We start from the raw sequence: 26,712 nt of genomic DNA on the forward strand, positions 1-26,712 counted from the left end.
TTAAACTATTTTGAAATTTTGGTATCAGAATGGGATTTCTTAAATTTACATGTGGCACAATTAAAGAGAAACTAGGATTAGATACACTTGGATCCCAGAAAAAGAATTAGAGCTTGCCAGCTTAATGTGAAGTCAAAGATTCTTCTGCCATATTATCATCATCAACTAAAAAACAAAACAAAAACAAAAAAGCGGAAACAGACCCATAAATACAGAGAACAAACTGGCGATTGTTAGAGGAGAAGGGTGGGGGGAATGGGTGAAATGGGTGAAGGGGAGTGGGAGATACAGGCTTCCAGTTACGGAATGAATAAATCATACAGCATAGGAAATACATAGTCATTGATACTATAATAGCATTGTGTGGTGACAGGTGGTAATTACACTTGTGGTAAGCATAGTGTAATGTATAGAATTGTGGAATCACTGTGTTGTATACCTGAAACTAATGTAGCATTGTGTCACCTATACTTAAAAAATCACCCAAATCTATAATTTTGCAAAAAAATTTTTTAGGTGTGTACATTTACATTTTAAATAGTGTACTTTATTAAAACTATGAAATTTTGTCACACAAATGTCAGATTCTAGCTTGAATAATATTCCTTAGCTTCTGTAGTATTTTATTAGCAAAAAAGTATAGTCTATTAACAACAATGGAAAATCACTCTTAATAACTGGTAAAAGATATTCATCAGAGAACAAGGTATACCCCTTGTGTATGCATATTTTCTTTCTTTTTTTTGTGTATGCATATTTTCAAAGAAAGCTAAAAGAGAAAACAGTTTCAGTAAATCTATCAAAATAGGGAAAATTTAAATTTACTTATCAGTACAGGTTTAATTGCCCACAGTACATTATGTGGTAACATGCCATTACTCTTTTTTCAGATATGCTAAGCTATTTATCCTTCCATGATGCAAAGCATAAATGAACAAAACAAAAGTGAAGCTAACCCAGTAAAGGAACTAAATAGACTGGTTTTCAGTAATTTATATGCTGCATGTTTACTAGTTTGCAAAGTATAATAATTATACACCTCATTAGAATATTAGGCTCTGTTCTGTTTATTATGGCTGTTACCAGCCATGCACATTATTAATTGGCATGTTTTTTTTAATGTAGAAGTATTTGATTCTTTGCTTTATATGAAATTTGACCCAAGAGGCTTATATTTACTAATCAATACAAATTTCTATTATTTAATAAAGAGTTTCCACTGGGCATATAGACTGTCCCTCCTGCAACTGGCCCAGAATGGATGAGGAGAGAGAGAGGAGGAGAAAGGAAGAGGGAGGGAAATTAAAAAATACAGTGTTTAGGGTTTAAATATTGGCATTTGTTTTAATGATATGTTATTGTAAAGGACATTATTTATTTAGGCCCTTAGGGACCTTGAATAAACAGTTGGCTATTCCCTGGATGGATCCTAGACAGATGATGTATTTGCATTTTCCTTTTTGTTCTTTTGAATGTCTGGAAAATTGTCAGTTTGAAGGAGCCAGTTTATCAGTGCAAGGATAAGGAAAAGATAAGTCTGTATCGTTCCACATGTTCAAAGTAGCTTCTTCACTTACATATGCGTGATTGTCTATTGAAAATATTTAATGTTAATTTAAAATAATAAATTAGTCATACATTTATGATTTTATCTGCAGATTTATGATTTAAAGCATGCAGAATGATTTGGAAATTACATTTTTTTCCCCTCTGGGAGAAATGAAGGACAATCCTTATGAAATTGCTGATTTATTTATTTTTTTTCATGTGGTGTTTTCCTCCTATAATTATTGATAAGTTGATTTTTCTAAAGTTTTTATTTAAATTTCAGTTAATAACATTGTATAATATTGGCTTCAGGTGTACAATTTAGTGATTCCAGAAAACACCTAGTTACTCCTTAATCCTCATCCTATATTTAACCCATCCCCTCACCCTTTTATCTTTGTTAGTAAAGTGTTCTCTGATTATTGAAAAAGACCATTTTGTACAATCTCCTTCTGCTCTAGTGTCTTTTAGGTTTGAAAACTGACATCATTTCTAGGGTACTGTCAGGAAAGCATTTTTGTTATTGTTTTATTTAGAACCACCATTGCTTTTTGTCTTCTTAAAGCTTTTGATATGCATTTCAGCTCATTAAAATTAGAGTCAATTAGCACAGTAATAGCTATTTTTGTTTTATAACTACTACCTAGAGCTTCATGCAAACGTTTTCTTGAGCTTTATTATTTGTTTTTCCTTTTAAATAAATGGGACTTGATGTGTTCTTTTTTTTCAGCTTCAGAAAAGTTCAAGAAAAACTACTAATAGTTCTTTCAGAGAAAATATCTGACATATTCTAAATAAACATGGTCTTTAAAAACTACCAGCAATTAAAAAAATAAAACTCTGAAATAATCACCAGTTATAAAAGTCAGTGGCCAGTTATGATTCAGTGATCATATATTGCTGTCAAGAATTTAGAGAATTGGAGGTGTCATTATCTCTGAAGTACTTCATTGAGTGTTGTATAGAAATAGAAGGATTGGACCTGAGTCTCAGAAATGACAGATACTGAACAGTGAAAGAGTCTTTTCAACTTCCCCTTTTTTGCCTTCTAGTTTGAAGTTTTGTAAAAAAAAAAGAAACTAGAAAATGGAGAACTTTTGATTGTGAAGTGGGAATTGCCAAATGTATTAAAAAAAAGTTGTTATTATGGTGAAATCTGTATTTTAATTTCATTTTAAAATTAATCGTATGCATTAGGATAGATTCCACTCAGTTTGTTAACAATTTTTATGTACAGTTAGCTCTCAATTGAGCAGGATGGTGAGGAGGAGAGAAGACACCAATAAGTAAAAATCCCAGTGAAAAGAAAAGTCAACTCTGATTTTCAAGGGAATGGGGAGGGAATGTGTTATGGAAAGGAGAGATTCACAACTTCATCTTTAGGAATAGTCTTACTCTAAGAGGGAGGCTCAGTAGTTATCCAAAGGTTAATTGTCTAAGATTGCCAGTGTTCTCCCCCAAAGGAATCAAGTCTGTGGGGAAGGGGGGGGTGGGATCTAACAGTCCAGATTTCTTTTTTTTTTTTAAATGTTTGTTTGTTTATGTATTTATTTTTGGGAGAAAGAGAGAAAGCCCAGTGGGAGAGGTGGGGAGAGAGAATGAGAGGGAGAATCCCAGGCTCAGCATGGAGCCTAACACGGGGCTTGATCTCAGGAACCATGTGATCATGACCTGAGTCATAATCAAGAGTTGGATGCTTAACCCACTGAGCCACCCAGTTGCCCCAGACAGTCCAGATTTTTGAATCTCTGGCTGAGTGTTGGTAATCAGAACGGCTGATTATTGAACTAGATCTGCCTGAAGACCAAGCATATTTTAAAGAAGGTCAAGCTGTCCCAGATACTTGCCGGTTATAGGCTGACTGTTTATTTATACTCATAATTAGGTATTTGCTTTACCTAGAATGTATGTTGAATCAAAATGCCCAGGTATAAATGAAGTGAGCCTGAGGAAATTGTGGGAGTGTTGTGTGGCAATACAGGTTTTTTTTTTTTTTTTAAGTTTATTTATGTATTTTGAGAGAGAGAGGAAAAGTGAGCAAGTGGGAGAGGGGCAGAGAGAGAGGGAGAGAGAGAATCTCAAGCAGGTTCCGCACTGCCTATGCAGAGCCTGACACAGGGCTTGAACCCACAAACCGTGAGATTATGACCCGAGCCGAAAGCCAAGAGTTGGATGCTTAACTGACTAAGCTACCTAGGTTGGGTTTTTAATGAAAGCATTTTCATTAAAATACAGTGGCCTTATTTACTAAATGTCTATGACTGTGTTTTGTTTTATATTGATGTGATAAATGAAATTGTTGGAAATCTACTTTTTATAACAGTTAAATCCAGGATTGATTCTTTGCTTTATAGCTTCTAGACTTTTAGAGTGAAATTTTTAAAAGGCACTTTATAAGCTTCATCTCATTTAAGTTACCTATATTTAATGTCACATGAATAATCATTGAATAATTTGGGTGTGTTTTCAGTCTGAAGTACAGACTAAAGGAAACATGATAACTTTAAATACTTTAAAGATAGTCATAGAGTAGCAGGTAGGAAAGTACCATTGTGTATTTACTATGTCCAGGTGCAAAATAATTCTGTGAAATATAGGTATCACTGCTCATTTTATAGATCAGGAAAATAAAGCAGACAGCTTAAGTAACTTTGCCCAACGTCCCACTGCTGGTAAGTGGCAGAGCCATTACTGCTTCCTCTAAACATTTCAATCATATAATAACCCCTGAATGGTAGTTATTATCAAGGAAACTGGCCTAATACTAATAGAGCTAGAGTTCACTTTGAGAATGGTTAGGTTGTAGGTGGCTGGCGAGGAAGTGTTTTCTGCTAGTGTAGAACATGGTATCTAAAGAAATTGGTTTGGGAGTTATAAGAGAGATTGATGGCTGAGAACTTGAGAGGTTAGTGGGTTCCTTTAGATGAGGAAGAGAAAAGCTATGGTCTTGAATGACCTAGCATTTCTTTTTGAAAGCAGGAAGGGAAATGGATTTCAGGCTGAGGAGAGTGGAAGAACTTTTATATTTATTACCAGAATGTAATAGGTAAGTAATGTGTAAATAGAAGGCTTGACTCAAAATGAATAGCAGGAATCACGAATAGATAGTAGAGTCACTCAGAAGAGCACTCGACTTTTCTTCTGTAGTGCCTTGCAGAAATGTGGGAAAGTAACATTGGCCAATCTGCTTTATCTTAGGTGCTTTACATTTTTTAATTTAAACATCCTAACAATCATGTTAAAAATTCGGTGGTATTTCTATTTTCTGTATCATACTGGTAAAATGGTTTAAAGGGAACAGTCTAGAATTCTGCATGACAACAGCCACTGCAAACTTAAGAAGTATTTGTAATGAATGATACAATCTCAACTAATTATATATAATAATTACAAATTATGAAGAAGAAAGATTCTAACAAAACTGCTCAAAAGATCAGAGTAGTAGTTGTTCCCTGTTTGGTTTCCAGTAAATTAGGAAAATACATAGAATTTTGCTAGTAGTCAAAGAAGTGTAAATGGCTTATTCTTTATTTAGAGCAATTTGCAGTATGTATCAATATTTAAAGCGTATGTTTGGGGCTCCAGGGTGGCCCAGTTCATTGTGCATTCAACTCTTAATTTTGGCTCAGGTCACAATCTCAGGTCATGGGATTGAGCCCTGCATCGGGCTCTGTGCTGAGCGTGGAGCCTGTTTGTGATTCATTCTCTCTCTCTCTCTCTCTCTCTCTCTCTCTCTCTCTCTCTCTCTCTCTCTTTCTGTCTCCCTCCCTCCCTCCCTCTGCCCTTCTCCCTGGCATCCTTGCATTCTCAAATAAATAAATAAGTAAGTAAATAAATAAAGTGTATGTTTATTGACTTCTAGGAAGTTACCTCCAAAAAATCAAGGAGTGCACATAGATTTATGTAAACAAATACGAAACACTATTTATTATGGTTAAGAGCTGGGAATGATTCAAATGAATGTCCTTGAATTTTGATTGGTCTGATATATACTCATTATTAGAAGCAGATTATGATATATTTCTTTGGTAGGAATATTATGGAACAGGTGGAGAAGAAAAGAATCTAATCACATGGTACACAATTTTGTCTGTCTTTAATTCCACTATAGTTAATAGTTTCAGGTGTACATTATAGTGACTCAACAGTTACATACATCACTTGGTGCTCATCATATGGTTTACAATTTTGATTTGTCACAGTACCAATGATGACCCCTTGCATTGTTTGATTAACATGTAACTGCCAACTTTCTATATTGTTGTTAGTCTTTCCCTTTTGTAATTAATAAGTGTTTTGTGGGAAGGTGCTTTGAAATTATTTAAATATCCTGTTCCTCAGATTGTTACTTTATCATAACAGTATGGCCTTTTGGCTTCCTATTTTACTGGATGCGTTGAATCAGTTATTATTTATTTTTATGCTCAAATTGTCTCCAATTTGATTTATGGTAGTCCCTTCAAGTTGGCTTCTGTGTGTTTGTGAATGACAGCCTGTTATTCCGTGGGCATATCTTTGCTTTCTAAAAAAACAAAGCTAGGTGTTTCAAGATCTTTGTGTACTTTTCTTCCAGAGATCTTGAATCAGCCATTTCTCTCTCTTAGTGAAGAATAGTATTTAGGAGCAAGATCTGGACATGGGATGTTCAAATATTGCTGCTCTCAGGTCCTCTCAGTTGAAAGAACTAGGGACTATATATATAGGAGTATGTATTTGAATGAAGGAATATATTTAATATATACTTTTATATATGTCTGTAGTGAAACCATGGATTCACACAAATGCCCTTAATTTCAAACTATTACCTCAAAGTTTTTTTTAGTTTTCTTTTCTACCTAAATGCCCTCCTTACATTATTTGGGCTCCTATACCTTGCTCCGGGTCAGTGTAGCACCCATTCAGATACAAATACTTTCCTTGATCTCTTCAAGCTAACTGCTTCAAGTCTGACTAGTTCAAGGTTTGGAAAAGAGGGTCCTTTTGCTCTTTAAAGCACAGCATTTTTACATTGTAGTCATCCTGGGAAAATAAGTGATTCCACTTGTAACGCAAGATTATAGATTCTCAGAAGCTCTAAACTTTTAAGTCCAATTACATTTACTGCCACATTTGGTGTCCTTTAGTAGTGAGGGAAGTCATGGAGATGGTCTCCTGTGGCTTACACCTTTGGAACCAAGTAACAGCAGGGCCCTTAGTCTTTAGACAGTCACCTTCACCACAAGTAAATCATTATATTTACACAGTATGTTGAGACGGTACAATTGTTTTTCCTCTAGGCCTCTAGTTTTTGTGATCTTGAGGTTGCAGACTGGCAAAATGAAGATTTCAGTTAAACATTTCTTCCTTGGTCTTTTACCATATCTCAGATTCGAATCTGTTGCTTTCTTGATTGTATCCAGTTTTCTCTTACAATTAGGTCTCAACTTTGGCTACTGTTGTTTAAGATGCCTTTGATTGTAAAATGTGTTGATTTGAGAAGTGGTATCATGTGGAAAAATGTGCATTTTATTTTGATAAATAGGTTGTAACTGAAAAGAATTCTTACTTACAGATTTATTTCTGGCTCTTCTAAAAAAAATCCGATGATTTTTATCTTTCTCTGCCTGACTTCATTTAAAATTTGTATCAATGTGCTCTAACCAGAGACCACCAGGAATAAACCCTTGGTTGAATATGTTAGTTAAGTGAGGGAGAATGCACACACATGATGAGGAAGTTTGGGACATCTCACTAATAGAGTATTAGAAAAGGTTTATTATAGGGTTTTAGATTGTATTAGGTGATTTTAGGGAGAGGTTAGGAAGTGGGCTTCCTTCTGATTTGAATATTGTGAGGAAGCATTGGTAATTAATTCTGTGATAAGGTATCCTAATAAATATCATCTAGAAGCGTGGAAGCCCAAAGCAATAATTTATAAAGAAGTCAGTCATTCATATTAGGATTTGGGATGTTTGGCCATCTTTGTTATTTGGACAGAGTTCATTCTTGTCTGTTGTGAAAAAATTACATGGTAGTATTGTTTTGTGTTGATTCATCATGATCATGGCATGGCTTTATCTGATGTTGATGCTTTATGAAATTGTTTATATTCAATATTAAAACACCAAGACCTAACTGTGGTTTCTAATCAGGTCCTAACAGCAGTAGGGACTAATTGATATTAACAGGCTAGCTCCCAATATCAGAGGCTGCTTTTGTATCTTCTCAACTGTTTCTTCTTTCTTTCTGTTTGCTATATGAACATCTTCTTCTCTCTTTTATCTATCTTTCTGTCTATGCCAATTTGTTCCTTATGTTCTTCCAGCATACCTATATCTAAGGTTTTGAGAACAGATCAAAAGCATCAGATCTGTGATAATGCATAGGTTCCAAGATCTTTTAAGCCCCTCTTCTGTATCATCTTTGCATATTCTTTTTTTTTAAGTTTAGTTATTTATTTATTTTGGGGGGGGGGAGCAGAGAGAGAGAAAGAGAGAGAGAGAGAGAATCCCAAGTAGGCCCCATGTTCAGTGCAGAGCCTGACATAGGCCTCAAACTCCTGATCTGTGAGATCATGACCTGAGCTGAAATCAAGAGTCAGAAGCTCAACCGAGTCACCCAGGTGCCCCTCTGCTTTGTGTATTCTTTTTTTCATTTGCTTCCATATGTTTCCTGTCTTCTTTTGGACTGTTCCTCTACAGAATTGTGATAGGATTTCAGTCTGTATTTACACAAGTACTAACTTGACATCCATTTAAGATACTGCTTTCGGAAATGGAAAGTTTACTTACTGAATTACAAATGCAAGTAAGATGTGCATGTCCCTCGTACCTATGGACTCCAGGTTGTTAGTATTATCTTTCCAGTTGGATTTCAGTGACTCTTGTGGTCCCTATGTTATAGAGAGATTATTTGACACTGTATATGTGTATTCTTTTTTTCCTAATATTGGCCTTAGAAAAAGCAAATGGCTTTTGTTTCTTTAGGTCCTACTCCTAGCTTAAATTGAACGTTCTATCCCATATATCTTGATTCTTAAACAGGAACTTTATTTTCCCCCTACTTTCTTGAGCTTTTAGAACTCTTTAAGCCTCAGTAAATTATCCTTCAGATTAGTCTTCTAGATTCACTTTTTCAAGACTTTTCATAATGTGAGGCACCTGGGTAGCTCAGTTGGTTAGGTTTCTGACTTCGGCTCAGGTCATGATCTCGCGGTTTGTGAGTTCAAGCCCTGCATCGGGTTCTGTGCTGACAGCTCAGAGCCTGGAGCCTCTTTCAGATTCTGTGTCTCCCTCTCTCTCTGCCCCTTCCCTGCTCGCACTCTCTCTGTCTCAAAAATAAATAAACATTAAAAAATTTAAAAAAAAGACTTGTCATAATGTATGTTTTTGTGTTCCTATCCATTCTTTAAGTCTTCCAGAATTACTTTGATGGTGATTATTTTTGTCTTGCCAAGTAAATGTGATAAGCACAGGTATTTGTTGAAAACAAAGATGATTATTCTTGTATAGGATAACATAGTTTGAACATTTTATACTGTAAGAGGATGAATTGGCCATTCAGAAAAATATACAAGAGTATTTAAGGGTATCTGAGAATATTCATTGGAGAGTAAAATAAGATCACATGGTAGAAATTAATTTTACACGGTAGTTTAAATAAAAAGAGGGACATAAAAAAGTAAGAAATAGAGAAGCATATACCAGGTGGGAAGATAGACCTGTAAAATATGGGAAATGGAAATGATTAAAGGAATAATTTCCGCAATTAACATAAATTGAGGACTTCTATTATTGTCAGGTTCTCTAGGCTTCTAGAGATATGGATAAAGAAGAGGAAGTCTCTGCTTTTAAGAAGATTAGTATTGTAGGAAGAAGGATATTTAAAAAATCATTTGACATGCTGTGTTACAAATACACTAACAGATTATGTTTTTATTACAGTGTGGACACAAATGAAAGAGTATAAATTCTGTTTGAATCATTTAAGAAGTGTTTCTCAGATACTCACTGGATTATGTTGGACTAGATTTAGGAGCAGTCAGGGTATAACATAAGTTATTTGGTGTTCAAGGTCAGTTTTCATGGTAATGGAGATATACATATTTAAGGGTAAATTTTGAGTTTCTACTTGTAAATCTCTATTGCCACTTGTTGAATAGAAGAAATCATAACTGCAGGGGGCCGCCTGGGTGTCACAGTCCATCAAACATCCGACCCTTGATCTCTCCTCAGATCAATCTCATGGCTTGTGAGTTCTATCCCTGTATTGGAATTCTGTCTCTCCTTCTCTCTACCCTTCCCCTGCTTATGCTCTCTCTGTCTCTGTCTCAAAATAAATAAATAAACTTAAACTACAAAAAAAAAGCAAGAAATCATAACTCTGGTTGAATGAGTCAGAATTTAGTTTTCTATTACCTCTGCAGCTGGTGGATCATAGGGTTACTTTGTGTAATGATCAAACTTGTAACTAAGATTTATAAATGATTCAAGGAAGATCTTATTAATTGGTAGATTTTAATGTTATCTAAATTATAATGGACATTTAAAACTGCATTCTGTTTTTTGTTGATTTGTTATAAAGATAGGTTTTTTGTTTAGACCTTTGTATCTAAAAACAGAAAATTCCTGTAATGGTTGTTTTCTTTTACAGGTGGTAGATCATCTAATGCAAAATTGCCCTCGGTTCCAACAGTTGGTTCAGTTCCAGAAGACCAAGTTTCAAATATGAGGTATTTAAGCTAATTGGATATTTGTGATTTGTTCTTTTGATGACTCTTTAAACTCTCTAGCTACAGCTCTTTGTTTAAAAAAAAAACTTTATTTTTTCTACTTCTTTTTTTAAATATAAGCGACATTTAGAACATTTTAGAAGTTCCTTTTTAAAGATTATGAGATATAAAAAGTTTATGAGAAGTGGCTATTAAAGTAAGTGCTGCATGAATAACAAATTCTTAATTACACAGGGCCTGCTTGGGATTCTGTCTCTCCCTCTGTCTCTGCCCCTCTCCTGCTTGCACTCTCTCTCTCTTTCAAAATAAATAAAGAAAAAAGAAAGAAAAAACTGCTATAGACGTAGATGTCAATGGAAAAGAATATAAAGTGATTAGGTTTATAAACGTATATTGAGTCTGTATTATATGCTGCATCTGAGAACTTGGAAATGAAGACATAGTTCTTGAGCTCAAAGTGCTGATGGTTAATTGGTGAACAGACAAATTTGGTAAGGACTTAGAGTTTTTTTAGGTTAAAATGGTGCTAAAATTAAAATCAAGTGCTCTCAACTGACCCATTAAGATTTCCTATAAAAGCTTATCCTTGGAGTGGTTTTTTACCAGATTGTTTGTCAGGGCTGGGGATGATGATGTAGAACTGACTAACAAAGGGCAATCCAGGCAGAAGGAATGATATGTATAGCAATAATGAGTCCTTACGTAATTTTTAATTTCTCGTGAATTTTACATTTCTGTGGAAGCTCATTTTAAAAACTGAAAGTTGTAAATTCTAATGAAAAGTTCAGGTAACTTAACATCTTTTCATTAGTATTACAGAGAGACTTGAACATGCTTTGGAGAAGGCAGCTCCTCTTCTGCGAGAGATTTTTGTGGATTTTGCACCTTTTCTTTCTCGGACACTTTTGGGTAGTCATGGGCAAGAATTGCTAATAGAAGGAACAAGTAAGTGATTTTTCTGTATGTCACTTTACAAATATATATTTAAATTTATATTTAAAATTTCAAGCTTAACTTAAATGGAAAATATGAGATGCATGGAGTTTCATTGCTCAAGTATTTTCATCCTTTGACAAGGATTCTTACAGAGGCTGTATCTTGTGAAGAATATGTCTCGTCTGATATTCTTATATGTTCAAGATTTTTTAATCGGTGAATTGGATGAAACAGAAAAGTATGTACTGAACCAAAGAACTAAGACTTAGATTTTTCTTAATGCATTGATGGAAAGATTAGTGTTATAGTAGTTAGTATTTATATAGGCTTTTACTTGAACTTAAGATCCAGATAAACAATAGTGTATTGCCACATATTAGATAAGTGAGGAATGTGTTATTTATCTTTATTAGTAGAATTCTGTTTTATAAAGAAGTGGAAATAGCAGTAGTCTTGTACTCTATCCTGCTTATATCATACATAGATTACTGGATCATTTCTACTTCAAAGTAGCATACTTTGAGATTGTGTTAAACTAGATAGCATGTAGAGTTGGTTGCTGAGTGAATTGGAAACCATGCTGTTTATGGACTGGATGAAGAGTTTTGGGACTTTTTTTTTTTTCCTGATAAGGGGCACTTGTTATGTAGTCAGGGTTTTCTAATAGAATGGGTAACTCAACCAAATGGTATTAGTTCAGTAGAGAATGGCTTTTCAAACAATTCTTTTTGAGAGCTTAATAGACTGACTTCAGAATACCAGTCCTCATCCTTATAATGAAAAATTTTTAAGGATAAACTAGAGGACTTTCATCAGTGATAATACAGAATTGATTTTTTGTATTCAAAGTGTTGGGCTAGAAGTTTGCCAAACTCTGGCTTGTCTGTGTCCATGGTTGATGGTTTAAGATAAAATACTTTTGTTTTCCTAAAGCTGAAAAATCATGGAAAAATAGAATATCTATAGCCCAGTCTCTTTAAATATGGATTTACAGCTTTAGTTATCATATTTTTTTTGTTGAGCTATGGTCAGTAGATGATCTCTTGAGGAATTTCTTAAAACTTGTAAAAATCACTCTTTTCATAGAAATAAGGATATGGAAATTCAAGGTATAGGTAGGTTAATAGCTTAGTAAGTTATCTGTATCTCAGCATTACCTAGGAGATACCAGCACTTTGTAAGTAATAAGCTTTAGCTGACATGAATTTTATTATCATCTCTGCTATAGATGTATAGGGGGTTGGTGGTGAGTGATGTCATTTCCATAGAGGGAAAAGGTAGCATTGAATTTATTTGAAAAAGTTCAGGTTTTAGAAATATTTGATTAATGTGGGGTAGAAATTTACATTATCTGCCAAAGGATATAATTTGTTTAGCCATGCATGGACTATTTGATCTAATGAAGTAGTAAGATTTGAAAGATAATGAGTTGAAAAATTAGAGGACGTCTCCGTAATTTATATTTCACATATTGTTTATTTTTTAAAGTGGTGTGACAACTTAGGAACTGTATTTCATTAATATAAAATGAATTATTAATTACAGCCTTTTGGTGTAGGAAGGCATTGTTGCTTTTTAGTTGGTCTTTGAGTTTTATAATAGATCAAACAAAATAGGATCACCTTAGATACTCAGAAGTACTAAATTTGCCATTTCTGGATCCCTGAATAAAATTTAATTTATCAACTTCTTACTGGTAAATTCTGATAAACCAGTAAGCAATAGTGCATCATCTTCCTTGTTATCTAAAAACCTGAGCAGTGCCTACTCATTGGACTGTGTTCATTATAATAGCAAACAAATCTAAGAGTTTTATGTTACTTATGTCTGTATTTTAGGTTGTGAGGAATGTTTTGGTTGGTGGTTTTATGCTTTGTGAAATAAAGAAGTTTTGAGTAGAGGTATTTGCAGCATGGTACTATACAAAAAGCACTGGACTCAAAGACAGGAAACCTTGGTTTTAATCCTGTGTTTGCCAGTCACTAGATGTATGACCAGACACTGTATATTTTGTGTGTGTGTGTGTGTGTGTGTGTGTGTGTGTGTGTGTGTGTGTGTATATGTGTGTATATATATATATTTAAAAGTTTTTAAAGTTTATTTTGAGAGAGAAAGAGAGAGAGCAGTGGAGGGGCAGAGAGAGACAGAGGGAAAGAGAGAATCCTAATCAGGGCCTGCAGTGTTAGTGCAGATTGTGACGTGGGGAGCTCGATCTTACGAATGGCGAGATCATGACCTGAGCCAAGATCAAGAGAGGGACACTTAACCGACTGAGCCACCCAGGTGCCCCTACTTTTACATTTTTTAAATAATTTTTTTATTTAAGCAGTTTTAAATATGTTAAATATTTAGAATAACCATGAACTTATTGCCAACTACCAAACCATTTTTGTTTTGCTGTTTGTTATATCTACCTCTGTTTTTTTTTTTTTTGCTTTAGTACTTAAGACAATTCCAGACATTTTGTCCTTTTACCCTTAAATAATTAATAGTCCATGTAAAAAAGGATATTTTCCTTTATAATCACAATTGCTCCTTTTACACCTAATATTCATAATAGTTTTGTGCCATATCATACTCAGTTCATATTCATTTTCATTTAGATGTCTTTTTATAATTGGTTTTCTTCTAACTAAGATACAATCAAAATCAATTTATTGCATTTGGTTATGTCTCTTAAGTCTTTATTAATATCAAATAGTTTCACCCTATTCTTCCACTATTTTAATGCTATTGTTTCTTGGTGATGTCATTTAATTGTTTCTCTGTCCCATGCATTTTCTGATGGCTTGAAATTAGATTTAAAAGTTTAATTAGAGGTAATACTTAATATTACATCATGCTTATTAGAACCACATATTTTCTGATTGTCTCAATTGTAGTGATATTAACCTTCTTTTTCAGTCCTTTATAAGGATTAATATTTTATTGTTTAAAGAGGTCCTTCAAATACAAAGAGAAAATTACTTAAAAAATATATTCCATCTTAGAGTTACCATATGTAAGTTCATTGGACAAGTTTTATAAATCTAAGATTTGTTATAGGGTGTTTGTGGTCTTAGTTTTCCTATACCTTAAAACATTTGGCTATTTCACTGCTACTCATCAGTTATTCCTAGCGATAGTAAGGACTAAAATAATAAGAATACAAGAGTACTGGAATTGCCCCTAGAATTTATGCCACGATAGGAAAACAAATCATCACTATCAGATCACCCCCAGTTTTTACTGCATTTCTCAAAGTACATGATCGTATTTTAGAAGATAGAAATTTGTTTTCTCAGTGAGAGCAAAAACTGGTATGGGGGGGGCGTGGGACAAAAACATTTTAGGTATTATAATGATTTGTGACCCTCCAAAGGGCCACATACATCTATAGAGTACATCTTTAGTATTAAAATTTCATAGGGGTATAGTTAAGAAAAAAATGGTCTGAAATGGCTTCCCAAGTGGAGAGCAGTAACGAAAAAAAATTGAGAAATATTGGTGTAAAAGAATTCTGTGGACATTATCTTTGTGGTCTGATTTTCAACTTTCATTGAATTTAAGAATTCAGAGTTGTTTATTTTCTGCTCTAATGGTATGGTGATAAAATTGACAGAAAAAGACATTTTACAATTAGACCATCTGAGGATGAATTTAAAGAGACAGAGAACAGCACTTATAAATTTTATCAAACTCAAGAATTCATTAGTGCATAGTATATTTCTGTGTAAAAAGGAAATTGGTTTTCTCAGCATGTCATTCAATAGAAAGGATTTCAGTCTTCAAAATTTATGTAATGTTTTCTGACAAGAACCTGGAACATCTTATTTTGCTAAAAAGGCATGTGACCGTGTTCTTCCATTGTTCGTGATAGTTATACACCATAGTTTACTTGGTATAGTTTCTAAGTGAGTAAAAAAGGCAAATGTGTTATATGAAAATGATTGGAAGGAAAAGCTCATGTAGAAATGAAAAAATTCAGTGGATTGATCATTCTAAATGGTGTTTGAAAGTCTCAAGAAGAAAATGTTTTACAATTCTGGATCAAAGAAGATGGCTGTCTTCTTTTCAACAAAATTTTGAATGATTCATCTTTTCCAAACTATCTGATGATGTAAGTTCAAGAGAAAGGACCAGAATTAATGATAAGCTAGAACCTATTAGAAGTTTATTTGAAATTTGGAATTAGTGTTTACAAGATGGATATATTGTTTACAGATTGATGAGGAGTACTTAGTTGTATCCAAAGGGCATTGCTCATGCAGGATATATACAAATTCCTTTAAAAGCAGGAAAATATAGAATAAGAATTTGAGTTTATTATGCATAAATTCTTATCAAAATTTCTAATGCTGTTTATAATTATCCCTCCTGTAAATTGTTTAAGATGACTTAAAATATGTATAATATATATGTGTGTGTGTGTGTGTGTGTGTGTGTGTGTGTGTGTGTGTGTGTGTGTGTGTATTATAGTGTGAGCAGGGGTGGGGCAGAGAGAGGGAGAGAAAGAATCCCAAGCAGGCTCTACCTTGTTAGTACAGAGCCCAACACGGGGCTCCAATTCACAAACTGTGAAATCATGATCTAAGCCCAAGTTGGTTACTTGTCTAACTGAGCCACCTAGGTGGCCCAAAATTTGTATATTTTTAATAAGGCTTCTTACATTCCATAAGGCAGATGGTCACGACTGTTTGTCATGATCTGCCTGCTTGAAAGTTTAGACAGATCAGTGGGTTTAAATGTTATGTTGTTTGCTTAATATCTGGTAAGTCATTTAATATTTTTGAGTTTTAGTGGTAAAGAAAAGCACTAGTAATAGAGGTAGGATAAATAGTCTTTGGTGAAGAAATTATAGTCATCTTTGGTAATGAAACTCCAGAGGAGTGTAAAACTTCTGGCTTTGGTATCTTGAGTTTGTCTTTTTTGAAGAGACTGAAATTGCGTATCTTAGAAAAATGAACCAAAAATAAAACCAAGCAAAATTAACCCTACCATTATTCTGAGAGGCTTTTAGGGAGGTTAGGTAATATGCCTATTCAGATCTCTGAGCCTGTAATAACTTGTTTGCTTTCTGCTAACTGGGGCGATAATAGGATGTGTTTTTGTACAAAATGAAAATTGATACTTCTGCAGGAACTTACAAATTCACTCTAAGTGTTGTTTTAGGGCCTCCTTTGGATAATTATTAGAGTCTGAATGTAAATCTGAAGACAGATTTACTGGCTTATAATTCATTTATTCCTTTTTCATACATGCAACCAGTGTCATCCAAAGGCAAAAAAAAAAACCCAAAAAACAAAAAACAGTTAAGTTGTGTAACCTGATGCCAAGTCCTTTATTGGGGATGTTTCTTGTTTATTTACTCTCAAGGTTATATATTTTTGTTTACAGTATTAGTTGCCCTTAAGCAGGGAACTTATAATTAAAGGACTAATGTAAGGTCTCTTTTGTCCTCTAAAGCCCATTTTCATTTAAAATTTAATATACCATCCATCCTGGTCTTCCTCCCCATCCTTTACAAATCTACAAATCCCCAGTCCAAAAAACATGAATTGTTCTAATCAAACTGTGAAATGTTATTTATTTTACTATTATTGAGTACTCAACTCATTAATCAATGAATTCTAACTTTTCATGGCCCAAGGCCTTTTGTGTCACATTGTTCTTTTTCTGAGTGGATACCAAAGCCTGAGCCAGATCAGAGCCCAAATGTTTTGCCATGAAATGAAAGTTGGTAGGAATTCTGGTTTCCTTTGAATATAGCAGTTAGGAATAATGACCTAATTGTAGAAAGATCTGAATTTCCTTTTTGGAAGTAGTAGCTTTTAAGGTTGAAATATATGGAACTTCCTATAGTTGGTACATTTTATGGAAAGTGGCAAGGTTCTAGACCAGAAGAAGCTACACCAGCAATGACAGATGGACTATTGGTATGCTTCCTTTTGGCCTTGGAATTAGCCTCCCGAGCTATGCTCATTTCAAGCTCTACAGAAACCATAATTTAGTCTGGTTAATGACCTGCTTTCTTAATGCAACATGTAGATGTTCTGTGGCTAATTTTTATGCTGGTGCTTAACACTATTACCATCATTATTTCTATGTTAAATATTTGTTCAAACCATTGAGAAAAATGGTTCTTTTCTAAAAAGCAAAGGGGGGAAATAACCTATTTAATGAGAATGCTATTTATAAGGCTATAGAATGGCAATGTGTGCCATTAGCAGGTATGAGCCAACATGACTAAAAGAGGTAAGGGGGAAGAACTACAGAGATAGAAGATTAAAGAAAGGGAATAGGATGGAATGGGCTGCCTGCAGGAGCTTTAATGGGAAGAAAGAAAGAAAGAAGATAATTCTGTATGGTGTGTAAGAGGCCACCAGAAATTACTTTAGTTGTTAAACCCTGGATTCCAAACTTGTGTTTGTTCAAAAAAATACAGAATAAAAAATTATATTTTTCTGATTATTAGTAATGTATTAATTTAATGCTTTTAATTATGGGCATTGCTTTTTTTTTAAACATACTGGTTATAAAATGTTCTTGTAATGTACTTTTTTAGATTTTATTGGTAATCAAACTAAGGCAGTCTTTAGATATGTATTAATTGTTTAAAAGTTCCTTCCTGGGATACTTTTGGTGAACCTAAAGGAAACAGAAAAGAGAAAATGTAAATGAATTTATTTACAAGAAATCAAGAATATATAACAGAGAATGCTTGCACTTCTGTTAAGGTTTAGTGTGAGGTCACAGGTCAAGGTACTAATAAGAGTGTTTGGGATGTCTGCTGCCATGAAACAAAATGGAAACTTGATTGATAGCTAGAGGGTTGAAGGGAGAGAGTGTGGTGGAGAAAGCAAAGGTCAGGGAGCCATTTCCCTTCTCTGCATGTATAACAATCAACTCTCTCCAAAACAAAATGTAGATGATATTGATCAATATGGCATATGTTGTGCACATTTCTATGAGTATTGTGAAATGTCATTGTATGTGGAATTCTAATAAGTGTGTTAGTAGTTTGGACACTGAAATGAATTAGTTTACAAAAAAATTGTGGTAGTTTTGATAACAAGTTTCAAGCAATTACAGAGTACCTTGTTAACTCCTAGGATCAAATGTGTGTGGGTTTGGTTCTTAGCAAGATGTTTAATTTTATTTTAAACACCAGTTTGGATAAAGTTGTATAACAGATCCCTCATATTTGTTTTATGCTTTGTAATTTTTCTTTTAAATTCTCTTTAAAATAGGTCTGGTTTGCATGAAGTCTAGTAGTTCAGTTGTGGAATTGGTTATGCTACTGTGTTCTCAGGTGAGTGATAAGAATAAATGTTGGATTAAAAGTAAATTCTTGCATGAATTTATTTTATAAGGAAGTTACAAATGTTTCAGTAGAAATTTTTGCTGTAATAGAGTTTTAAGTTTACAGTTTTAAAATTTTATTTGTATTGCAAAAGGATTACTTCTTGTGTTTGATACTAACAGATGATTTTGTAGTGAGTGCTGAGAGAAAACAGATGAATGAGAAATAGGTTTTTAGAGTCACATTAAAAAATGTGTATAGCAAATGATCTTGAGATGGCTAAATTTCTTTGCTGCATATATTAAGGTTATAGAAACAGATTTATTTCTATACCTTGTGGAGTGCCACTCTGACTCCCCTAGGAATAATGGGTTTACTTCCCTGTTGTGTAGAGGTTATAAAATGAGTGATAAATAATTTTGAATTCTTGTCATTGCTAATTATTTTTGACATACGGAGTAGATTTGGGAAAACGTCAACAAAAATATGGCAGCCATCATAATAAGATGTAGTAAATAAATTCCTAAAGCAAAATTGCTTTCAGCGTTCAGAAATTTTATACCTCATATGGTAAGCTTTAATGATTTTTAGAAAACTTATGTAAAAATCATGTATCCTGGGATGGTTTTTCTTTTTTGTTTTGCAATTAAACAGATGAATGTTTTTATTGAGAGTTTTCTTTGTAGTCTCTTAAAAATGATACCTTGCTGGTAGTAAATTCCCCTACTTAAAACTTTAAAATAGCCTTTTTTAATAGGAAGGGTATTGGTCTAGAGGTCAAGGGTTCTGACCCATTTCAAAACCTTTGACCTTCATTTACAACTCTTGTGGTTTACTTGCCTGACGAATAAGGATAATGCAAAATTAATGTTTCTTTGCATCGATTTATTCATTTTAGTGCCTATATTGCCAAATTTATTTAGACTGTGCTGATGGACATTTCATGAATACAAATTAAAGAATCATAGAAGGTGTGAAAAATCAATACTATGCATTGTCAATAAAATGCAATAAGAACAATTACTTCTAGAGATTACACCCTAATGGATTTTTATAATGAACTTGTGAGGAGTAGTTATGTTTCTAGTGAGCTTATTATTCTTAGATTTAGCAAGAATCATGTTTGTATAATTTAATCATTTCCTTTAGAAAACTCCATTGCTTTAAAAGCTTAATGTAGAAAAATTTTCATTAATCTGATTTGAAATAATTGCTTATTTCTTGGATCTAAATTACCATATACCATTTTAAACCAACGCAAAATTACCTTTACTTTTAAGAAGCATTACCTTATAGTTTGGGATGTTTCTTCACAGAGTATGAATTTGTTTATAGTGATATGATTGTTTCATAGATGGATTTTGGTAACAAATTTCCACTTTCTAGTTTAGAAGTATTGAATAGATTCTTGATACATCAAAGCTGTTTCAGATAGTATATTACGTATTTGAATGTTAGAAGCTAAAACGATGAAGAATGACATGTTTTAATGCACCTATTTATCATGTATGTCACAGTCCTGTTTAATACTAATCCAATCAAATAGAGTATGAAGATCAGTTAGTAGAGTAAGTTGCAAAAGTCAGATATTCTCAAGATTTTTGTTTGAATAAAATCAAATACATTATTGGTTAATCGAAGTCCTTACCATTTTTTATGCGTTCTTCAAAAGTTCCATGGCATCTCTATAAGATGTAGCACAGTGTGAAAAATGATGTGAAAAATGAAGCCAGAATTAGCTCCAGATGTATACAGATTGTTCCGGGGTGATAATTACATTTTTCACTTTGAATTTTCCTAATTCAAAGAGGTCAGATTGGCAGTCACAAAAGTGATTTATTTTGTTAAGAAGTGAACTGTCTTTTTCTACATGAAAGCTTAAGAGATATGAAATTGAATTTGAAGTTGACATTTTGCAGATACTGGGTGGGGATGGCTTGAGTTTGATTGATAATTTTTTTTAGTCTGAGATAGGGTGGGAAGTGAAAAGCTAGCATATTGCTAAAATTTTAATTAATTTTTTAAGGGGAGATGGAGAGGATTGAGTGCCAAAGATCGAAAGATCAGGTCAAAAACTCCTTTTTAATCACATAAATAATGGGATATGCTTATGAACTTAACATCTGCAAATTTGATTTAAAACTTTACAAATTAGTTGGTGTTAATTTCATGACAGTCAGCCATGTTCTGATTATTTTTCTTGAATCCATTCAAAACTTATTTTCTTTTTGCTTTCTTTTTAACAAGGTGTGTAAATTAGCCACATTTTATTACGAAAGAAAGATTAGAGCCTAAATTTAAGAAATGAGGAAATGATCACATTTGGTTTGCTGTCATTAAGACCAAACAGATCACTATGTATTTTCTTAAAGCTTCAACTAGGATTGTATTTTTCTGTCATTAAGACCAAACAGATCACCTAGGATTATATTTTTCAGTATTCACTTATTCATTATTAGGTTGATTAGACACCATTTCATATTTGTCCCATTTACATCTTAACACTGTCAAGGCAAAAATACTATTATATAGAATTGAAAAGCTTTCATGAAATACTCAGCATTGCATTTTTGAGTAAAGTTAAATTCTTAGTATTTATTAAATTAGGTTTGTTCATATTATTGAATCTCATAAAATAGTTCAAAAACTACTTACTCTTCAAAGCTTGATACATATTTTTTTTATTTCTTTAAAATAAGATGTATACTTTCTTCAGGAAAGTGTATACACTCTGATGCACAGACAATTGAACAAATTCTCAATTTAAGATTTAGTTTTTCACAAGCATGTCACTTTTTTGTGCCTGGTATTTGTTGTGTATGTGGATAAACCTTGTAGAAATCTCTATGAATTTAAAGAAAATGCTAAATATTTCAAGTAATATTACTCCAGCATTGTGTAAAGCGTATCATGCTCATCTGACATTAATATCATTTTTGAAAGAATTGACATTGCATTCAAGGCCACTTTATAAAAGCGTTGCTTTGCTCATCCTAATTCAGTCTGACATACATTCCAATAACACTACCTCCCTTCTTGGGTTTAAAGCTAAATTTATGACTGTGCATTGTGAAGTGCATCATTTAAAAATGGTTTCAACCCAAAACATCTAATAAATAAATAATGTGTATGGCTACTCAGTAGTAGACTTTCTAGACTAGAAATCATTCCATCGGATACTCAACAGTCCACTATCGGAGAGGGCTGTCAGATAAATCTTAAGGTAGCTGCATTCATGTCCTGTAAATCACGTATTATTGTCTGAGCCTTCTGCCAGGTCATCTATTCTTTTCCCATTTATCAGAAATGCATAGAGTATATAGAAAAACTAGAAGCACCATATAGTCTGGCCTAGCATCCTGTCTGAGTAATTAATTAGTAGCAAAACTTAATTTAAAATACTGTTAGTCTGATTTTTCTTGCAGAATTTTTTCATCAGAATATATAGGTTGTTGCTACTTTGGCAAATATTTTTTTCACATGAAGGCTATGATAAAAGGTTTCGTCATTTTAGATTCAGGTGTTTCTATACCTCTGAATTATTAATTTAAATATTATGATAAGAACCAGGTGTTACCATTTTTATGACTCTTTTATGTCAGTTTGTGTTTGGGTTTTTGCTAGAGTCTTTTTTTTTTCTTTCCTCTGAATCTTTATAGTTAAAATGTTTTTCTCTTTTCAATCACTTAGAATCTCTTGTAATTTGTTTTTTATAAATCTGCTTTTCTTATTTTTTAGTTTTCTCTTCTAAATATGTGACATTCATGTTCTTGCTCTATTTATTTTGTGAACTTTTCCTTTTTGTAGTTGCGATGAGTATTTTGAATAAAGTAGATAATTTAAACAAAACAAGGTGGGGGGCAGGGGGAGAAAAGCAAACCAGCTCTAAACCGTGGCGCAAAAGTATCCTTCATTATTAGGTCTCAATTACTGCTTAGACCTCATTTCTTACTACTTTGTTTTTATGTATACCTGGTACTCCACACAGTCCCTGGCACATGATGGCTACTTAGTGATAAATATTTATGGTTAAATAAATAATACAGCTTCCAGCTACACAGCAGTCTATCTGGAAATGGAAAGCTTTCTTTGACTCCTCTCTGCCCCACAGCTCTAACTGTGATATTCATCCAAAGCTGTGGCTGGCTGTTACTCCTGCCTTTAAGTTGCCTATGATTTTTATTTCTCTTCCATTAGACACTAAGTTTCTTGAAGGCAAGCCCTGCATTTTGTTTTGTATCTCCAACATCCAGGATAATTACTATTCAACCACATATTTACATAATTGTATAATTAATAATTCATTGGTAGCAATGGTCATAAGTCAACATATTTTGGGCTTTTGTCTTTTGGTCTTTTTCATTATGACATATGACATACTCCCATACTTTTTGTCTATTATTAAGTGTATATTAAGTGGTCATTTTTATTTTCAACTATATTGTCCTAACCCAATTCTGTAGTTGTGCTCATTTATACATAAGGTCTTGTTTTTTCTTTTCTTCTTCTTTTTTTTTAATGTTTGTTTATCTTAGAGAAACAGAGTGTGAGTGGGGGCCTAGCGGACAGAGAGAGGGAGACCCAAAATCTGAAGCCAGCTCCAGGCTCTGAGCTGTCAGCCCAGAGGCTGATGCAGGGCTCGAACTCATGAGCTGAGAGATCATGACCTGAGCCGAAGTCGGACGCTTAACTGACTGAGCCACCCAGGCGCTCGTGGGTCTTTGTTTTTTTGTTATCCTTTGGGTTAATCACTTTTACCTCTTTTTTAAAGATCAACTTTGTTGAAGCATAATTTATGTACAGTATATATGCACGTATCCTAAGTGTACAGTTTGATGAATTTTGACGTATACACAACATTGTAACACCCATTTCAATCTGGAAAGTTCCCTGTACCTTTTTACAATCAATCTCTACCCCTGTTACTACCTCAAGTTGCCACTGATTTGACTTCTGTTACTGTGGTTGAGTTTTACTCATTGTAGAATTTAATATCAATGGAGATTTACTTCTTTTAATTGTGGTGCTTAGATAGTCAGAGTGTGCTCTATTTCGGGTACACTTAAACTTTTTTCATGTAAATTCACTATCCCGTATTAAGAAAGTGATAGGGTGTTTTAAAAGAAATAATTGAATTAATAAAACAGGATTATCTTTTTGCCAACCACAGAATATGAATTTTGAGTATAATTTGCTTATTGAAAATATAAGTCTTCTTCAGTTACGCTTATTTTCTATAAGGAAGTCCTATAGTATGGAGCTCTGCATACAACAGTATGGTGAGGCCATTAACTATATTTTAGAATGTTTTGTTTTTACTATCAGGTTCTGTTTAATTGTTATCTCTTCTACAGAGCTAGCTTGTTTGCTTCCTTCCTTCCTTTTTCTTTCTTGTTTTTATTTAAATTCCAGTTAACATACAATGTCATATTAGATTCAGGTGTACAATATAGTGATTCAACATCTCCATATATCACCTGTTGGTCATCACAAGTGTACTCTTTAATCCCCATCACCTATTTAACCCATCTCCCACCACCTCCCCTCTGGTAACCCATCAGTTTGTTCTGTGTAGTTATAGTGTGTTTCTTAGTTTGCTTATCTCTTGTTCCCCTTTGCTTCTTTGTTTTGTTTCTTAAATTTCACATATAAGTAAAATCATATGGTATTTGTCTTTCTCTGACTTATTTCACGTAGCATTTAGCATAATATTCCATAGCTTCGTTTGGTCATTGCAAATGACCAGATTTCATTCTTGTTTATGGCTGAGTAATATTCCATTATATTTTATTTAAATATGTGACATATTTATTTAATATTATTTAAATAATATACATGTATATGTATATATGCGTGCCACATTGTCTTTATCCATTCATCAGACTTTGGACGCTTGGGCTGCTTCCATAATTTGGCTGCTGTAGATAATGCTACTGTAAACATCGGGGTGCATATATCCTTTTGAATTAGTAATTTTATATTGTTTGGGTAAATACCTAGTAGTGCATTTGCTGGATCATAGGGCAGTTCTATTTTTAACTATGTAAGGAATCTCTCTACTGTTTTCCAGAGTGGCAACACCAGTTTGCATTGCCATCAATAGTGTAGGAGGGTTCCCCTTTCTCCATATCCTTGCCAACACCTGTTGGTTTCTTGTGTTGCTCATTTTAACCATTCTGACAGGTGTGAGGTGATAACTCAATGTAGTTTTGATTTGCATTTCCCTGGTGATGAGTGATGTTGAGCATCTTTTCATGTGTCTGTTGGCCTTCTGTATATCTTCTTTGGAGGCATGTCTGTTCATGCCTTCTGCCCATTTTTTAATTGGATTATTCATTTTTTGGATGTTGAGTTTTGTAAGTGTTTTGTAGATTTTGGATATTAACCCTTTATCTGATATGTCATTTGCAAACATCTTCTCCCATTCTATCAGTTGCCTTTTAGTTTTGATTGTTTCCTTCATGGTGTAGAAGCTTTTTTATTTTGATGTAGTCCCAATTGTTTATTTTTGCCTGTTTCAGTTTTGGTAATTTATATGTTTCTAGGAATTTATGCAATTTTTCCAGGTTGTCCAATTTGTTGGCATACGGTTTTTCATAAAATTCTCTTACAATTGTTTGTATTTCTATGGGGTTGGTTGTTATTTCTCCTTTCTCATTTGTGATTTTATTTATTTGGGTCCTCTGTCTTTTTTTTTTTGGTATGTCTAACTAGAAGTTTATGAATTTTATTGAGTTTTTCAAAGAATCAGCTATTGGTTTCATTGGTCTGTGCTGTTTTTTTTTTTTTTTTTAGTTTCTTTATCATTTATTTCTGCTCTAATCTTTATTATTTCCTTCCTTCTGCTGGCTTTAGGCATTGTTTGTTCTTTTATTCTAGCTCCTTTAGGCATAAGGTTAAATTGTTTGTTTTAGATTTTTCTTGCTTCTTGAGGTACGCCTGTATTGCCGTATACTTCCCTCTTGGTACTTCTTTTGGTGAATCTCAAAGGTTTTAGACTATGATGTTTTCATTTGTATTTTTAAATTTCTTCTTTGATTTCTTGGTTGACCCATTCATTTTTTAATAGCATATTGTTTAACCTCCATGTATTTGTGGTCTTTCCAGATTTTTTCTTGTGGTTGGCTTCTAGTTTCACAGCATTTTAACCCGTATTTTACCTATATGTTATTTCATATCCTTTCTGTGTGTGTGTGAGTTCCTTGACTGATATTTACAGAAATATTCATTTATACAGCTTTTACGTTTCTTGCCTTTATATTTTTACTTTTTTTTTTAATGTTTATTTTTGAGAGAGACAGAGTGTGAGTGGGGAAGGGGCAGAGAGAGAGAGGGAGACACAGAATCTGAAACAGGTCCCAGGCTCTGAGCTGTCAGCACAGAGCTTGATGTGGAACTCGAACTCGGTAACAGTGAGATCATGACCTAGGCTGAAATTGGATACTTAACCGACCTAGCCACCCAGGTGCCCCTATGTTGTTACTCTGGTTTTTCCTTTTCACTCAAGAAATCCCCTTTAATATATCTTGCAGTCTGATTTAGTTAGTTTACAAACTCCTTTAATTTTTCTTTGGGGAAATTGTTCTCTCTCCTATTCTGATTGATAGGCTTGCTGGATAAAGTATTGTTGGCTGCAGATTTTTCTCATTCAATTTTTTGCTTATATCATGCCACTCCCTTCTGGCTTGTCAAGTTTCTGGTGAAAAATCTCCAGATAAGTCTTATGGGTGTTCCTTGTAAGTTAATTATTTCGGTTGTCTTGCTGCTTTTAAGTTTTTTTCTTTATTACTGTATTTTGTAAATTTTATTATAATATATCTTGGTATTGGCCTGCTTTTGTTAATTTTGATGGGAGTTCTCTGTGCCTCCGGGATCTGAATATCTGTTTCCTTTCCCAGATTATGGAATTTTTCACCTGTTATTTCTTCAAATTTTCTGCCCTCTTTTCTCTCCCTTTTTCATCTGGGACTTTATAATACAAATGTTATTATGTTTGATGGAGTCACTGAGTTCCCTAAGTCTGTTCTCATTTTGTACAAGTCTTCTTTCTCCCCTTTTTTCAGCTTCATCACTTTCCATTACTTTGTCTTCTGAATCACTAATTTGTTCCTCTCCTTCTTTTGCCTTCTGTTCATTGCATCAAGTGTGTTTCTAATCTCGTTTATTGCATTCTTCATCTCTGATTGATTCTTTTTTTTAACTCTTTTATCTCTACGGTAAGGATCTCACTGATGAC

General features: G+C 33.6%; 1 protein-coding gene across 7 annotated transcripts in view; it reads left to right on the forward strand.

Moving 5' to 3' along the window:
• LRBA (LPS responsive beige-like anchor protein) overlaps window positions 1-26,712 on the forward strand; it is a 772,859-nt gene that overhangs the window by 222,811 nt on the left and 523,336 nt on the right. For 6 of the 7 annotated variants that reach the window (XM_027067081.2, XM_027067078.2, XM_027067090.2 and 3 more), the window contains exons 32-34: window positions 10,180-10,258; window positions 11,070-11,203; window positions 18,424-18,485. In XM_027067081.2, the coding sequence (XP_026922882.1) occupies window positions 10,180-10,258; window positions 11,070-11,203; window positions 18,424-18,485 (275 nt within the window). Of the gene's footprint in view, window positions 1-10,179; window positions 10,259-11,069; window positions 11,204-18,423; window positions 18,486-26,712 lie in introns of those variants that run through there. The other variant, XM_053216872.1, reaches the window with a different exon arrangement.

The sequence above is a fragment of the Acinonyx jubatus genome, chromosome B1, assembly GCF_027475565.1.
Source record: "Acinonyx jubatus isolate Ajub_Pintada_27869175 chromosome B1, VMU_Ajub_asm_v1.0, whole genome shotgun sequence".
Taxonomy (NCBI): domain Eukaryota; kingdom Metazoa; phylum Chordata; class Mammalia; order Carnivora; family Felidae; genus Acinonyx; species Acinonyx jubatus.